The 15049-nt window shown below is 40.4% G+C and overlaps 1 protein-coding gene across 1 annotated transcript in view; it reads right to left on the bottom strand.

Annotated features, from left to right (window-relative positions):
* Positions 1-15049, bottom strand: part of STT3B (STT3 oligosaccharyltransferase complex catalytic subunit B) — a 94049-nt gene that overhangs the window by 18388 nt on the left and 60612 nt on the right. Inside the window, exons 6-8 of the mRNA XM_074984397.1 lie at positions 4404-4502; positions 3490-3636; positions 274-322 (exon numbers count right to left, since the gene is read on the bottom strand). Coding sequence (XP_074840498.1) covers positions 274-322; positions 3490-3636; positions 4404-4502 — 295 coding nt within the window. The remainder of the gene's footprint in view (positions 1-273; positions 323-3489; positions 3637-4403; positions 4503-15049) is intronic.

Consider the following 15049-nt stretch of genomic DNA (forward strand, 5'->3'; position numbering starts at 1 on the left):
GAAGAAAGAATCTTGATAGTTCTAAAATCATTGTCAGCCATCTACAATCATCTAAAAGAGGGGAACATGTTGAAGAACACCCTCTCAATTGTCAAGAAGGGAAATACTCAGCAAAACGTCAATCTTTGGAACTACATTGGGCACACTATCATGACTGCCACATACTTTGTAGAAAATTCATTTCATGAGCCTTTATTTGCGTATAGTGGATTGAGGCGTTTGTTTTATATTTCAACAGGGTATCTAATGCATAAGTCCTTGATCCCTACTTACCCAGTGTCCCACAGTGAATAAAACCTGCCACTCCATGGAGCAATGTAACCTGAAAAAGTCAATGAAAAACTGCTCTGCTTAAATATTTAATGATAATGATTTGGCTTTTTCTTCAGATGTCTACAAACATTTTTTAAACCAAATATTTAAAAAAATATATGTGTATTTTCAGGACAGTTTTAATCCACAGAATTATTTCAGTGTGAAACAAACTTAGCTATGATAAACAGTCTATATGTATAACTCGCATAATGTATAATTCTCCTCCTAAGGAACTAAGAATTCTTAGCCTTGCATGAATTAACACTGAACTTATACAGTATAGTGTTTCATCACTTACATGGCTCAACAAGTAAACAAGAAGTGGGAGCAGGGGGTTAAGATACATTTTCCAAAAATAAAGCAGTCAATTTCCAGTATATGGAGGAGGGAGCCAATCAAAATAAAACCAGAACAGATTACCTAAACACTTTCTTTTTTTCAGTATCTCAAACTGAAACTTGCAAATTACTGCTGTTCATAAACCACCAAAATTTCACCTAAAATTTGGATTTCTGTAATGCCAGCACCGAAGTATCTACATGTAACAGTGAAGGCAAAGCTACTCGAACCCTCCAATAAACCTTTCTGAACACGACTTTACAAAAAACAACCAAGGATACTGTAAATCTCTAAGTTAAAAGAACTTTAAAAGGTTCTATTTTATTTTTTCTTTCACGTCATGTTTTAATATTTCATGTAATGAAATCAGATAAGTATTAAACTGAAACATTAAAAAACAGAATATCATATTTTTAATCCATGTACGCACAGAGTAGCAAGAAGTTCTCTCAAGTCGGCACTTCAACTAAACATACCCAATTTGAAATTTTAATCTCTTATTCTAGAACAGGAGTGGTGAGGGTAAATCTGTTATTTTCTCCTAACCACATCTTTTATTTAATAGTATATTTACATAGTTACCCTATCTTTTCAATATTTAATATACAGAGATGATCTAGTTTTACTATTATACTGAAATATACTGTAGCTTCCCACAGATACCCCTTTTCTCTCTGCAATTTAGAGATACAATTTAGAAACAAAACTTCAAAACTGAATACTCCCGAATGCTTTGAATGTTAAGATCTAGGCCCCACAGCTCATGCACATCTCTTCTACTTTCTATTATAACTAATACTCTAAACATTTTACTTTCAAACACCAGAGGCCAAATTTTGTTATTGTATATTGGCCTAAAAATTTCCACTGAGGTAAGTGGGAACTGTCCATGTTTTGGAAGCATCTGATAACATCTATATTTGTTCTTTTTTTAAACTTTTTATCTCAATAGCAAAACAAAAAGATTGCTGCTATAACTTTGAACACTAAAGTCAACAACATTTTAAAACTATAATATAAACTCACACAGAAGTTTTACAAGAGAACAATACGAAAATCAACCACAGAAGCAAGAATGCGGTTACCCTAATGAGGTTTTGAGTCTTAAGGAAAAATGCATTTCAAAGAATAGTGTGAGGCTGGCTTTTAAGGTCAAAGATACAGATCCTTGAGGTTTTTTATATGTTCAGTGAAACCAGGATGATAAGGGACTTGCTGCCATATTTTTCAGAATTTAAACGCTTACCGAAAAAAATTAAAAAGTAACTGGCAGTTATGGTTGCTGACAGAGCCTCAAAAACATAAATGGAGTCTAAAAGATGCTATGCGTGACTTTGTAGAAGCTGAAAAAATAGCATCAGAGATGCCCAACTGTACATTCATGCCACTGAGTGCTACCTCAGATATTCAACAATATTTCAGCCTAAATAAGCAGGCTTGGGAGACACTGCCTACCTCCCTCTCTCTCTATTAATAAGATATGCCCAAGGATCATAGCTGGGCACCTCAGGCACCCCCAAAATGGGAGCAGAGCTCAACAAACCTAGTGGAAGTCAAACACAAAGCACCTATCAGAGTCCATAAGTATATGGACTCCAAGGAGAGGGAGTCAATCCCAAAGATCTCTGAAGGTCTGCATGACCATATTTTGAAGATCTGTACAACAGATTGTGAGCTGCATCACTTGTGAGTGGATCTTATTTTTTGGGTAGGGCCCAGCAGAGGACCACGCTGTTCTGACAGACATTATCAAGTGGACCCTCATTTTTCAACTATACAGTACATCACCTCTCTTCCACTCTTTCTTCCCCAAAATGATTTTTTTATCTGTTCCTTTTCCATTACTTGAGATAGTTTACAAAGGCAAAGCATAATTCACAGTATAAAACTAGATTTTGACTTTCCTTATACAAATCTGAACTTCTATCTTCAGTGCAATGTGAAGTGAAAAACACACAGCCTTCACAGAGTGCAGGTACTTGCTCGCCTCATTTAACATCTTCCAGAAGTGTAACAGAAATGATGAATTAAAACTTTTTCTATTAAAAGCAAGACAACATATCTAACACCCACTATAGTCTAAACAGACTTCCATTGATCAATTGTAATTTCATCATGCTAATAGTCTCTTTAGGCCTTAGTTATCTATTTTAGGTTCAAATCTGATTGAGGTCACAAGTGAATTTGGTGATCTTATCCTAGCCTATATCAGACATTTGGTCACATCACAAAACATCCTGCACAGGAGTCCCACCCCAAACTTGGAACAACCTTCTTTCTTCTTCTTTTTTTTTTTTTTTTTAAAAACAGGAGAGGCACACAGTTCAGTGGCACGCCTCTAGTAAGAAACACCTGTTCACACAGGCTGTGTCTACACTAGCATTCCTTCTTCAAAAGAGGCATGCAAATGAGGAAAATTGAAACATGCAAATTTACATACCAGGCACCTCATTTGCATAGTCTTCTTTCAAAAGAAAAACAGTATAGATGCAACACTTTCGAAAGTAAATCCATCTTCAAAAGAACCCTTCTTCCCATTTTTAATTAAAAATGGGAAGAAGGGTTCCTTCGAAGATGGGGCTTTCTTTTGAAAGAGCCACTTCTACACTCCTTTTCTTCTTTTGAAAGCAGACTATGCAAATAAGGCACCTGATATGTAAATCTGCACCTCATCTGCATGCCTCTTTCAAAAGAAGAATGCAAGTGTAGACAAAGCCATGCTGTTCAGTTTTACTCAGACAAGAATTACCCCTACCCACTCCAATTTAAAAAAGATTCATCACCTTTTATCTTCTCTTTGAAGTACACACTCAGTTCTCATCTGAGGTCTCTTACCTGTATATGTCAAATAGATGACACTCAGGAATACAACACCAGCAGCTAGTGACACACCCAAGAAGAACAAGGTCTGGAATTCTTGCTTCGTTAGTCTGTCTCTCAAATACTGTAAAAAGGCATACGCTTGCAGCAGTGCAAAAACACCTGGTTAAAGAAAGAGGAATATTCTTGTTTAAATTCTCCAGGAGAGCAAGTAATAGCCTTGGTCAAAGGATTCCACAGCTATGTCTACATTAATACTTTTATCAGTTTAAAAAAAAAATGGTCAGGATGGCAAAAAAAGATCACACCCCAGACTGACAAGCTTTATGGACAAAAGTGCTGCTATGTTGGTAGGAAATGCTCTCCTATCAACACAGAGAAACTATGTGGGAGACCTTGCAGTGGCACAGCTAACTCTGGTCTCCTGAAATCAGAATCCTAGGTGGTCTGTATCTTGAGACAAATGAAAGAAAATTTTCATACAAGAGGAGCTGAATGAAAAATTTAAACTATGAATACGAAAATGTAAAATTCCCTCACCTAGACTGGATCGCACTACTTCAGAATAAAAATTTTTAAATTTATAAGTTCTATTCAGGAGAAATATCCCACCTGCCAAACACTCCAAATGCATCACTGCTCGATGCTTAAAAGCCACATTACATTCTAAATTGCACTTGATCTAGTAGTAAACACAACTGTCAGATTGAGAAATGATCTAATTCAATTAACTCACACACAATAGAACATAATTTAAACTATTAAAAAGGCATCTCCTTGCTATGTACTAAACTGGAACATATCTCATCCTTATTTCTTCTTAATGTCATACATAGTACAAGACAGTTAAACTTTTCTACTACAAATTTATGGTATTTGTTGATGCATGAAATGTTTTGGAGATATTAAAGGATTTTTAGTTTTCCTACCTGCAGCTGCCATGTGCTCACTTGTTCTAATTGGCTGAAAGCCCACAAAAGGTATCTGCATGGATAATATTAGGCCCACAATGTAGAAAGTGCTATATGCTATAGAAGAGAAAAGGGGAAGAGTCTGAATTACTATACAGCACATCCAAAAGCCCTCAATACATCTCAAAAATAATTTCAGTTTTCCCTTTATTCCCATCTGTAAAGTCATATAATATAGTTCAACTACAGCATTAAGGTATCTGCAGTATTGGATTTATATTACATGCTAAAGATTTTTTTTTGTATTTACCCTGAAGATATATTAGCAAATTTCACAACAGAAACAACAAACATTGGTTAACAATGGTTAAGGAAAAAACAAGGAGACCACTGTTACCAATTGCATCATTGTGTTTCTGCAAAGGAGGAAAGTCAGAGTGAATTTTAATCCTTTAGTATGAGAGGTAAATTAAATTAACAGTTCATCTACCCAAAATATGCTATAATTTTCTTCTTGTCTGCCCTGCCTGCAACAAAGAACTGCTATCTGCAGGGTAAGTGGCATTAGAAGCAACAGAAGATGCATTCCACATGAAGAGAATGGAATAAAGGGGACAAATTAAGTACATATAAAAATGAATGGCACATTTAATGTAAATCAGCATATACATTTGCCCCTCTCTTACTACAAGAGCAAGGGACATTCAAGTAACTTGAAATGTAACCAAAAAAGAGCACGACACCCCCACACCTCATGCAGGTGCACTGTTTATTAGCTTTGAAACTCATTAAATTATGACGTACTGGAAGTTCAGAATTCAGTAGGATGGGGGTGGGGGAAATTAGCACTTGCATGGGCAAAAACATCCAAAGTAAAATTATATATGAAGGGAATTCATGACATCATGCTTCAGGATGTGAGCCAACTACTGACTGAAGAGATTTGGGAGAAATTATGAGCCAGTTACTTCATCACTGTTCACTATAATAAGGCTTCTTACATGTTTCCATGTAGCATATAGTACTGGCCAACGTCAGAGCAGTAACTCTGAAATAGCTGTATTACAGGCCAGATGTGGTATGACAATTTCTAAGTAGGACTAAGCTCCTGCTTTTAAGAGCCTACTGGAATGTGAAAGGATTATAGATTTCATGATCCTAGAATATGGCATTCACTGTAGATGCTATGAACCTACTGCAATATTAAAAAGCAGGATCATAGAGCTATTTTTAGTTTATAGCAGCCTAAAATTTACAGAAAAAAATATATGCAATTGTAGAACAATTAGCACAACAGGGCCTCAATTTTAGCTGGGCTCTCTAGATGCTCCATTGATACAAAGAAATATCATTGTCAAAGATGAAACATCAAACGTAGCAGAGAATAAAAAGCGGTTAAAACCCCATTTACCTGAAAACAATAGCTAAAACACTTGGCAAAAACTACATTAAGAAACAGGTAAGACTGAAAATACACATTTGTAATATAGGGTAAAAAACACTCAAGATACATTGTACCTAACAAGGGACATGATAGTTTTTAAATACATGAAAAGCTGTTATAAGGAGAAAGAGCAAACAATTGTTCTTGTTAACATGTGGAAATAGGACAAGAAATAATGGGCTTAAACTGCATCAAGGGTAATTTAGGCTGGACATTAAGAAAAACTTCCCAACTGTCCGGTAGTTAAGCACTGGAGCCTTGGGAGGCTGGTGAATCTCTGCCACAGGAGGTTTTTAAGAACAATATAAACAAACACCTGTCAGGAATGGTCTAATTATTACACAGTCCTGCCATGAGTACAGGAAACTGGACAAGATGACTTCTCAAGGTGCTTTGCAGACCTACATACGTGTATCTCCAGAAGTAGGTAAGTACGAACTGCTTACAAATCATTCTTTTTTCCCTAAATTAATTCTCCCTGCCCTTCCCAAAGTAACTGAACATATTTCACTATTAAAGTGTCCATAACTGAGCACAGCACTCTAAAAGTACAATCCCACCAGAGTCATATGAAAATGGACCATAGGGCTCATTTCCTTTACCTATGGTAGCAATGCCTCTAGATATGCAGCAGAAAAATTGCAGAGATTAGAACCTCGGAGCCAATTTATTATGCATTTGTTACGTGTCAAAATTTCTAGTCCTCAAGGTACCCTTGTCTATTTCTGCCTTTTCTAGTACATGCACTACTTCAGTTACATAATACAGTAAACCCTCAAAATGTGTGATTTCAAGTTGTGCTTAACTCACATTAACGTGAGTTAAGCACAACTCTAAATCCTACTCCCCCCAGTCCCAGTTCAATGCACCTGGCCCAGCTCAACTCCCTGCTCTGGTTCCAACCCCCCACAAGTGGCTCCAGTTCAACCCCCCAACCCTGGTTCAACGCCCCTCCCCAGGTGGCCCCAGTTCAAACCTCCCATGGCCCATCTCACCACCCTGGCAGATCTCTGGCTCAACATTCCCGTCCCCACTGGCATGGCTCCAGCTGAACTCCATCCCTGCCCTCTCCCCCACTCCGCAGCCCTAACCCACCCCTGGCTTAACTCTGTCTCCCTCCCACAGTTCCAACCCACCACTAGGCTTAACCATCCCCAACTGCCCCTCCTACCCCCAAACACCAGGACTTACCTTTCAAAAGGAGCTCCAGGTACTCCTGCTGTTTCCCTGCCTGCAGAACGAGTGTTCTGCCAAGGAAAAAAGCCCCCAACGTACATGAAATTCGAGTTATGCGAGGATGCATGGGAATGCAACCCTTGCCTAACTCAAGGCACTATTGTAGATACATTTTTTCTGTATTTCTTCTTTCATTGACCCATTTAATGGAAGTCACATGTAAGCTGCGTCTACACGTGCACGCTACTTCGAAGTAGCGGCACCAACTTCGACGTTAGGTGGTGAGACGTCGAAGTCGCTAACCTCATGAGGAGATAGGAATAGCACCCTACTTCGACGTTCAACATCGAAGTAAGGACCGTGTAGACGATCCGCGTCCCGCAACGTCGAAATTGCTGGGTCCTCCATGGCGGCCATCAGCTGGGGGGTTGAGAGATGCTCTCTCTCCAGCCCCTGCGGGGCTCTATGGTCACCGTGGGCAGCAGCCCTTAGCCCAGGGCTTTTGGCTGCTTCTGCGGCAGCTGGGGATCTATGCTGCAGGCACAGGGTCTGCAACCAGTTGTCAGCTCTGTGTATCTTGTGTTGTTCAGTGCAACTGTGTCTGGGAGGGGCCCTTTAAGGGAGCGGCTTGCTGTTGAGTCCGCCCTGTGACCCTGTCTGCAGCTGTGCCTGGCATCCCTATTTCGATGTGTGCTACTTTGACGTGTAGACGTTCCCTCGCTGCGCCTATTTCGATGTTGGGCTGAGCAACGTCGAAGTTGAACATCGACGTTGCTGGCCCTGGAGGACGTGTAGACGTTATTCATCGAAATAGACTATTTCGATGTCGCAACATCGAAATAAGCTATTTCGATGTTGGCTGCACGTGTAGACGTAGCCGTAATGAGTTAATTGCTTTTTCTTTCAAAAATATACTTACCAGATTAACTTTTTCTGGGACCCTAGTTCCTGTTGCATTCTCTAAGACTTTTCAATCATCACCATTCGGGTAATTTAATAGTTGTTTAACATGTAATTTTCTTGCGCTGCACCTGATAAGTTAGGCCATGGATAAATGCCCTTTTGGATGCATTTTTGAAGCATAATACTGTCCTCTAACTTAAAAGTCAAATTTCACTATGTTCCCTTATACCAGAGCAGTTAAAGGCCCCATACTATATATCTTCAGTCATTTCCAATTTCATAATAACCTGTCCAGGAATTTTTCTGCAGATCAGATTTACAGGAGATGCATTAATTTTTCCTCATATGTCCAAGGTGACCATCTGTCCTGTTTTCAATGGGACGGTCCCGCATTTGGCACGCCAAAAAGGTGTCTCAACTTATTTTATAAAATGGACTAATTGTCCTGTATTTGCTGTGCAGGTGCAGCTGCCTGCCAGAGAGCATATACTGTACATCAGTACATGCTCTCCAGAACAGAGGCAGCCAGCAGCTTAGCTACTTTCCCCTTCCCCGAGGCTCGGGGGTGAGGGAGCGCACCAGCTGCTCCAGCCTGGCCACTTCCCCAAAGCTCAGGGAAGGGGCAGAGGGAGCAACCTGGCCTCTCCATCCTGGCTGCTTCCGCAAGGCTTGGGGAAGAGGCAGAGGAAGTGAACCGGCTTCTCCATCCCGGCCACTCCCCAGATCCTCAGGCATGGGGGTGGGGAAGCGCTCACCCCCCATCCCGAATGTGGCATGGGAGATACGGTCACCCTACATGTGTCCTAACCTGAAGTATTCTGTCACTACAGTCTTCAATACACGCTTGTACCTCATTGGCTTGTCAAATCCTTGCGACATTCTTTTGCTCTGCCTTCTTCCTTTTCTATCTCTCATAAGACAGAACCCATAGCATAAACATTCCATCTGTGAGACTTCACCTTAAGTTTCAGCTATGCTCATCATGAAGTTCTTGTCATAACTGTCACTTTTAGCCCACCTTGCTTCCCCCACCTTCAAGTGTACAGACCTTTAAATACATTCTGGAACACCTCTATTGTTGATAATCAAAACTGGAAATAAATGCTCGTGAAAGTTCAGTTCCTACTCTCTTCTTTGTCTTAGTAGAAAGCTATGTCTCCTGGTTCTGAAACTTGGAAATTGGCACCTTAAGGGAAAATGGTGAAATAACAGCCACCTAGCTGGTCAGAGAATGTTCCATATGCATTGCTCTCCAATATGGGTTGCTAACTTTATTCTGCATCAAGGGGTTCTCCAATGCAATTTGCTGCTTCAACCCTGGCTTCAATTCTCTAGATGTTCCTGAAGTAATTTTTGATTAGAAACACTCTTTGTATTATCTGGGTGGTTGGCAGTAAATTGAAGTTTCTGTGAAATTTTCAAGATAGGAGAAGAAATGACATGAAATTTAAAGTCTGACAACTTGGGGGCAGCACTCTGCCCATCACTTCCACAATATTCTGAATCATGTTCTTTGCTATTGCTACAGTCCCAATACTGCAATAAGCTCAGCAAGGACAGATTTCTAAGCCAACACAAAGCTCTACTGAGTTAAATGAGGTTTCAGCCATGTACAGCTCACAGCAGGATCAGGTCCTACATTTAATACCAGTATTTCAGTAGCTCCTAAGAGTCCTGCTCATGAACTGATTTCTCACTATACAACGCACTGGACAGAAAATTAGCTACAAGAACCAGATGCAAAAATCAAGATTACTTAACAACCTTTTATTTCTAGTGGCTTCCTATAAGCATGTTTTTGAGCTGTTGGCCTGGCTACTATCTGCTAGATCAAGGGAATATATTTTTTTCCCTTTAATGCTCAATTTTCAAGGAACTGTGATAAATCATTCATTATTCCATGAAAATTGTAGCAACGCTGCCATCCTGTGGAACAAAAGTAACTGATGCTCATCAGTGCATTTTATATTTGTGTGTTTAACTCAATATAAACAGTATAATTTTTAAGCCTGCTCCTATACTGTTACATTTTCTGTGTAATTGTTTTTCTCCCATTTTGTTTATCTCCCCAGTAGCTCCCTCACCAAAAAAAAAAAAAAAAAAAATTGGAATGGGCAAAAAAAGTGTGACCATCGCAGTCAGATTCTCAGTTTCCCAGAAGTGCATAAGAATTCTAGAAAGAGAAAGGAAAAATCCAACACACAGTTTATCATATTCTAGTTTGATACTTTACTTCTGTGGTGTCCAGCTTCTGCTGTCCGTTTGTTTTATGTGGCGAACTGGACAGCGCGATGCAGTGAAGCAGCTTGGTAAAGCCACACATGCAGAGCGTCCTCTGTGCACGCACACACCACTTGGTGGGACAAGCACATGGCGGCGGCAGTGGAGGCAGTTCCTCATGCGGTGGCTCGGGGAAGTACAACAGCTCTGGTGAGTCACCAGAAGCTTGCATGGGTGTGTGTGTGTGTGAGGGTGTGCACCTGGTTGCAGGGTTTGGGGTAGGGTTCCTGGCTGGGTCTGTGGGGGATGGCTGTGGTGATTGCTGAATTCTATTTTGGACACCACTGGTTTAGTTCATACTATTAAATTCCTACAAGTCCCTTTATGCTCTGAGGATCCCACACCCAATTTTTAATTCTAACTTTATTTAATCTTTGAGTTCCAGAATGGAGACACTACATACTCTTGTTTAATCTGGAAGTGACAGTTACTTCCCTATACCAAAGTCATGGTTTGATCCAGATACACATGAACCCTATAAACTCTGGGATCTTAAATACATAATTTATATATTAAAATTGCAAGATTAGACACCTTCTCATTATGCTTATGCCCTACACAGCTACAAGTATTTAAAATGTATACCTACCAATCTTCTTGTGTAATAGGGTTACCTTGGATCTCTCTAGGCAAGTAAAGCATTTTTAAAAGATCAACAGATCAGACTTTCATCTTCCCTCCCTGACCCATAGCCAATGGCGATCTTGGGATGGCAAAGGACAGGTGCCACCATGGCATCTCAACCACTGGACTGGAGACTTGGAAAGCATGGTAGAGGTATACAGCTAGATCAGGGATGGGCATGGCTTTCTTGCCCAACGGCCACATCTTCTAGTAAAATTGTATGTATGGTATTGTATGGTGGGCCATAGGCACATGGCTGAAGTGGACAAGGGCCTAGGAGGGTGTGCAGACTCAGGCTTGGCAAGTCTTACCTCAATGGCTCCAGGTTGGCAATGCAGCAGGGTTAACCCTGCCTGCCACAATTCTGTTCCCAGCCAATAGGATCGGTGGGGGTGGTGACTACTGGCCAGAGCAGGCACACAGAACCCCTGCCTATAGAGTCTGCAAATCATATTTTTCTAAGAAGTGATGTGGCATTACTCTTATTTTCTTATAAAAGGAGTCTTATTAAAGTACTTTTTCGGGCAGGCCTTTGGGAAACAACAGCAATGAACTGAAAGTCGTACAGTCAATGCTCAAGAACCAGGATTTTGGATTTTTGCTCAACTTGCATTAATGCGAGTTAAGTGCAAATCAAAACATGCCCCCCCACCCCCTCCCCAGCTTGCACACAGCTGCTTCCTGTGCAGTTTCTCCCAGCTGGGAGAAACAAAGCCACAAGCAGCTGTGTGCCCCCCAGCTGGGAGAAGCTGGGTGATGTATGTGTAGCCAGACAGAGCCCCCCCGCCCCCCCGACCTTTTGCTATACTCCATCTTGCTTTCCTTAGGTGCTTCAGGCATGAAAGGGTTAAAAGGAACGGCCCTGTCTTGGAGTGCATGAGAGTGCAGATGTGCTTATCTCTTAGCACGAGTCTTTGATACTCTGGAGCAAGAGCCAGACTGACCCTGAATGGGCCGAAACCAGACAACAAAGAACAACAGACTAACAGACCGCCAGGGCCTCAGGCTGCCCTTGACTGGTACCGGTGATACTGGTGATTAATACGCCCACTTGGTCCCAGACAGAGAAATCTTCGGCCCCTTAAGAAAAAATGCCCTAAATTGTTAAATTAACTCTACTTCACAGGTGCTAACTAAGCCCTTGAACTCCCCATGAGAACCAGCATCACGGGACGATTTAATTCAATTGGCGCCCTTTTAGATAAGGAAGCAGCGTACGTGACCCAAGAGGTATAAGAGGAGGGTCTGGCAGACCCCTTTTTGAGCTCCAATTACCTTTGCCTGCTGGACAGGAGGGTTATTGTTTCCCGAGGTCCCAGGGGACGCCCGCTTCCTCGAAAAAAGGGAAGACGACTTCTTCCCAAGGGATTGAGAGAAGACTCTGGCCACGTCACATTGGTAATGCAGGGGTGAGAATAAGACCTGCTAGGTATTTTACCTCTTGCTTTTGTGCGCATTTAACAAGTACAGATCTATGAATTAAAGTGTGTGCTAGCTACTTGTAATCAAAGTATAAACCTTGCAACCCCAAAAGCTTAACTCGTTAGTTAAATAAACAAAGTAATTGATTAAGTGGTAACCTGACTCCTCCTGTTACTGTGGAAACCAAAACACAAAACAAAGAGCCCAGCTGCTTTTCAGCTGTAACAACCTGGTCACCGGTGAAACGTGCTGAGAGCCAAGCGTTGAGTCGTGCTCCCTCCACGGAGCAGGCTCTTGGGGCACCCGTCAGCCAACCCTGGCTGCCCGCTGAGAAGGGATTTTATCCTAGCAGTTGAAGTCTCGGGTGCAGGAGGCTCTCAGTGCAACCTTGGGGCACCCGTCAGCCAACCCTGGCTGCCCACTGCGAAGGAACTCTGTTCTAGCAGTAAAAGACTCGGGTGTTTAGGACCCTGGGGCATCCGTCAGCCTGCCCGGGCTGCCCACTGCAAAGGGACTCTGTCCTAGCAGTTGAAATCTCGGACGAAAACAAGGGCATAGTTGGTATCTCACTTGACCATTGGCTAACAGCGTGGCGGCCCCCCCCCCCGGCCCACTTCTCTGAGCTGGGGAAGCCAGCAGCTGGAGCCGGCAGCTGCACCCCTTCTCACAGCCACGGCAAGTGGGCAGCTGGAATGGCAGCAGAGCACTGGAGAATTCCAGGGATCTCCCCAACCTCTCCCCACCCAATTTACACAATTTGATTTCCAGGGAGGTTGCCCAGGATGCCACCTCCGCGTAAATCTTGGGATTATTGTAGTTAGATTCTTAGCTTTGGCCATATCTATATTATGGTACCATAGTGCTGATGGTGCAGAAATTTAGCATACATGCAAAATGCAGAGCACTATCCTGTTACTGCAGTAAGTTCCACCTCCCTAGGTCACACGGTTTCTAGGTCAATGGAGGAGTTCTTCAGTCCAGACATATGTGTACAGGGCGTTTAGACTGGTACAGCTCGCGTGCTATAGCTATGTGAACCCAAGATTTACGGCACTACCCAACAGGTCTTTTTCTCCTCCTGCCTCAGCATCTTTGGTGACCTCCCACTACATACAGTATGCCAGCCTTCTACTAAAACATTTACATTTGTAATACAACAACTTCCTTTATGAAAAAGATGTGAAAAAAAACTATAGAAAAAAATTTCACATCTGAAATACAAATGACAATTCTCATTTCTAATGGCATACACGCAATACTCTAAAAAGACGTCATTAGTTATTCTATTCACAAATCTGTACATTTTTTAATCATGACACCAGTAGCCTAAGCTGAAAAGTAAAAGGTGTGGCCAAATGAAAGCTTCTAATACTATAATGCAAACGTTTCCAATCATTTTTAGCAATTAACCACAAAACCAGCATATACATGGATCAAAAAATGCAGCCCTTAACTAATGCTGTTTATCCTGAAAAAAATGCCCCATTAAAATTATGTTGTCATGAAAAATGAGATATTACATAAAACTTGGAGTAGGGAGGAATCAATACTTTCTCTTATTACTTTTCTTACCAGGAATTTTTACAAATTAAATGAAGTTTACACCGTTCAGTGTTTTAACATTTAAAACTACGTTGCAAAGAGACAACTACCCAGAAAGATCACCTCTATTTTAAAAAGTTCTCTCATTTTGTTAATGGGACGAGCGGTTTTGCTAATTGCTGCAAAGCCAAAGATACCAGATGAGAAACAGAACTGAGTAAAAACATGCAATAAATTTACTAAACTGAATATAATTCTAAAAATACACTCTCTTCTAAAACTATTGTCAGTTTACAAATTACACTCTAGATCATGGTGAAGACAGTAATACTAGACAGCTTTACAGCAGATAAAGAGACTATGCCCCAAGTTAGCTGAAAATTGATTGTTTTAATAACTTAAATTAAATACATTTTTAAAATATAAACGTATCTAATGAATCATTCAAACAAAATAAAAATATTCAATCAGAACATGGATGGTGATTCAGTTCAAGTTTTAAAAAGGGAAACCACTGAATATATAAATGCACATGGAATCAATTTGATGAAGTGCTAAACCAGCTTCTGATAGTAGCAGCTTCTTCTGCAGGTGCAGAGAGAATATTTTAATTTCAGTTTACTCAACAACTGTTCAATGATTAGATTTTATACAAAGCTCAGATACAGACTTGGGGAAAAAATCTGGTTTTCCTCTTCAAATCTATGAGCAGAAATGTGGTGAGAAAGATATATATATATATACATACATACATACACACACACACACACTAGTTCAAAAATTGTGAAAGATTTGCTGACTAGAAACAATGAGTTCAATCCACTAACAAATGTTACTGTCTTTCTTGAATAAATCAGTTAGTATTTAAATTTAATTTTCTTCCCTTATGTATCTTGCCCATTTAATGCAATTCAATGAAAAAAATTTAAAATGCAGTTTTTGTGCATTTTAACTGAATTCCAAGGTTTATCCAAATGTACCTTGACACAAACAAGGTGTAAAAAAGGTATCTAGTAAGTAGAAAATGACAAATGACTCATTTTAATATAATTAAGTATGTAAAAATTAAAAAGCTACATAAATATATGTTAAGCTTAACTTAATGTGCAAAAACAGCATATCTTCCTGATCAGCAAAAAGTACCATCAAATTATAGCAGCTAATGAGAATAAGTTATCTAAATCAAGATTTCCTGCTTGGATTGATTTAAAATCAATCCATCTTGCTATACCCATGAATATAGCAGTATAAAAAATTCAAGATATACAGGACA

The sequence above is a fragment of the Carettochelys insculpta genome, chromosome 2 (genome assembly GCF_033958435.1).
Source record: "Carettochelys insculpta isolate YL-2023 chromosome 2, ASM3395843v1, whole genome shotgun sequence".
Taxonomy (NCBI): domain Eukaryota; kingdom Metazoa; phylum Chordata; order Testudines; family Carettochelyidae; genus Carettochelys; species Carettochelys insculpta.